The sequence below is a fragment of the Echeneis naucrates genome, chromosome 21, assembly GCF_900963305.1.
Source record: "Echeneis naucrates chromosome 21, fEcheNa1.1, whole genome shotgun sequence".
Classification (NCBI taxonomy): domain Eukaryota; kingdom Metazoa; phylum Chordata; class Actinopteri; order Carangiformes; family Echeneidae; genus Echeneis; species Echeneis naucrates.
The window spans coordinates 2,400,766-2,403,173 of record NC_042531.1 but is presented as its reverse complement, the minus strand read 5'-3'; the positions used below and the strand labels follow the sequence as shown (position 1 = coordinate 2,403,173).

At 40.0% G+C, this 2,408-nt stretch overlaps 1 protein-coding gene across 1 annotated transcript; it reads left to right on the top strand.

Annotated features, from left to right (window-relative positions):
- Positions 1-658: 658 nt before the first annotated feature.
- LOC115035160 (trace amine-associated receptor 13c-like) lies at positions 659-1,854 on the top strand. Its single transcript, XM_029492875.1, has 2 exons — positions 659-828; positions 1,035-1,854. The coding sequence occupies exons 1-2, from the start codon at positions 659-661 to the stop codon at positions 1,852-1,854; spliced, it is 990 nt and encodes a 329-aa protein (XP_029348735.1).
- Positions 1,855-2,408: the final 554 nt, after the last annotated feature.

Here is a 2,408-nt window from a genome sequence, read left to right as displayed (position 1 = left end):
ATTATTTTTGACGTATAAAGTTACTATAGCTTACCGTTCATTTGGAAACGGGCGGATATTTCTGCTCCTCGGAAACACCCACCGGACAGTGTCCGTATGTTTCAGAATTCACGAACTGTTGAACACAAGTTTACCATTTTAAGAACAAACACTCATCCTGGCCGTCCTTTGGGAAACTGGGTTGGGAATTAGTTTATGTCCTGGGTTAGTTCCAAGTAAGGGCATGATTTATAGGAAAGTCAATGAACCATTCAGTAAACACTCTACATAATTATCACTGATCGATCAACCAGTTAAACTGAAGCATATACACAAGAAAAATTCAGCAACAAATCGTGGTATTTATTTACTCATAAAAATTATAAACAAGTCAACAGGCGTGGACTCGGAGCATCAACTCTGTGGTGGAAGGTGTCAAATCCAAAGATGATTGGAGAGATATTAAATATGAATGTATATTTGTGTGTACAATCTTCTAGGTGGAGGGACGTGCTGAATAGAAGTATCCAATCCAAATGAAGGTCCAGGCTCCGATCATTGCATCACAGAACAAAAAGACAGTTGTTTGGTTACAGGAAAAGAGGGAGGAGTGTCTTATTCAGCGTTTTGATGGAGATGCTGGCCAGAAATCTACTGGAGCACCACAGCCTCTCTGGATATGGAGACCCTGGAGGAAGCTGAACTCTGCTTTCCACAGATGAACACTTCATGCAGGAAGAAGTTTCAGCATTACGCCACAAACGTTTTCCTTTACATTCTGCTGTCCTCCATCACCGTACTGACTGTCTGTCTCAACCTGCTGGTCATCATCTCTATCTCCCACTTCAGGCATAAACTTCAAAACATTAACACAAAATTATTTTTATTTTATTCAGATGAAAAGTTTGAATGATTTCTATGTAAGGAAATGTAATTGTGACTATTTTTAGACAGCTGTATTTAAAACTGCTGCTGCATGTGAACACTGTTTAAAGAATCATGGTGTTCCATCTGCTGCAGAGACTAATGGGCTCAGTATGGTTTTCTTTCTCCAGGCAGCTACACACCTCCACCAACCTCCTCCTCCTCTCTCTGGCTGTCTCAGACTTCCTTGTCGGACTCCTGCTGATGCCAGTTCAAATCCTCCTTAAAGAAGGCTGCTGGGTTTTGGGGAGCTTGACATGCAGACTGTTTTATTATGTCTCTTTTGTCCTTCCATCTGCCTCAGTAGGAAACATGGTGCTCATATCGGTTGACCGTTACGTGGCCATTTGTGACCCTTTGCATTACTCCACTAAAGTCACTCTAAACAGAGTTAAAGTCAGTGTTGGTCTGTGTTGGGCCTGTTCTGTCTTGTATAACGGTGTGATACTGAATGTCTTCCTGAAACACCCAGATAGGTATAATTCCTGCTATGGAGAGTGTGTAGCTGTTATTAACTTCTTAACAGGAGCTTTAGATGGCGTGTTGACTTTTATAGGTCCCATTTCCGTTATCATAACTCTGTATATGAAAGTATTTGTGGTGGCTGTGTCACAGGCTCGAGCTCTGAGGTCTCATACTGCAGCAGTGAAAGTCCAGAATTCAGTTCATGTGAGCGCTAATAAGTCTGAGAGAAAAGCAGCCAGGACTCTTGGTGTTGTTGTAGTTGTGTTTCTAATATGTTTCTGTCCTTATTTTTATCCCTCAATCGCAGGCCAGGACGTGTCAAGTAATGTGGAATTTTCAGTTTTTGGGATCTGGCTAGTTTGTAGTAACTCCTGTCTAAATCCACTGATCTATGCTTTTTTCTATCCTTGGTTTAGAAAGTGTATTCGTCAGATTGTCACACTTCAGATACTGCAGCCTTATTCCTCTGATGCTAACATACTGTAGGAAAAGAGTTCAAATAAGGATTTCTTGCTGTTACTTCATGCCAGGATAAAATATGAAAAATGACTTGCTCATGAGGTTATCTGATTTTCTTGCCTGGGACATAAAGAGTCAGTGCCTCCAGCATGATGTTGCTTTCCTTTTTGTCAAAATGATATTGCTCATCTGTAAGTGGCTGAATTTAAAACCTTTAACTGAACTGAATGATTGTTTTTGTTGTTGCTAAATCAGCCATGTATGTCAATATTGTGATTGCTCATCCATGTTTTCTGAATAAACTAAGCTTAAGGAAAAGTAAAAAATTGCATTGCCCCCTTTGCTGCCAGTCCTCTCCCTCTACCCCCCCAGACTTCCTGCTCCCTTCTTTCACAGCCACACTGATAAACATCAGAATGTCTACAATAACATAAATATAATATAAAATAAATCCAAGTATATTGTGGAACACTTAACGTTACACACTTTATATTGCATATAAAACCTATGCCTTTTCATTGAATGTGTAGTTGCTTTCATTAGCAAATCACAATTTTCCACATTACAGGACTACAAAGTTT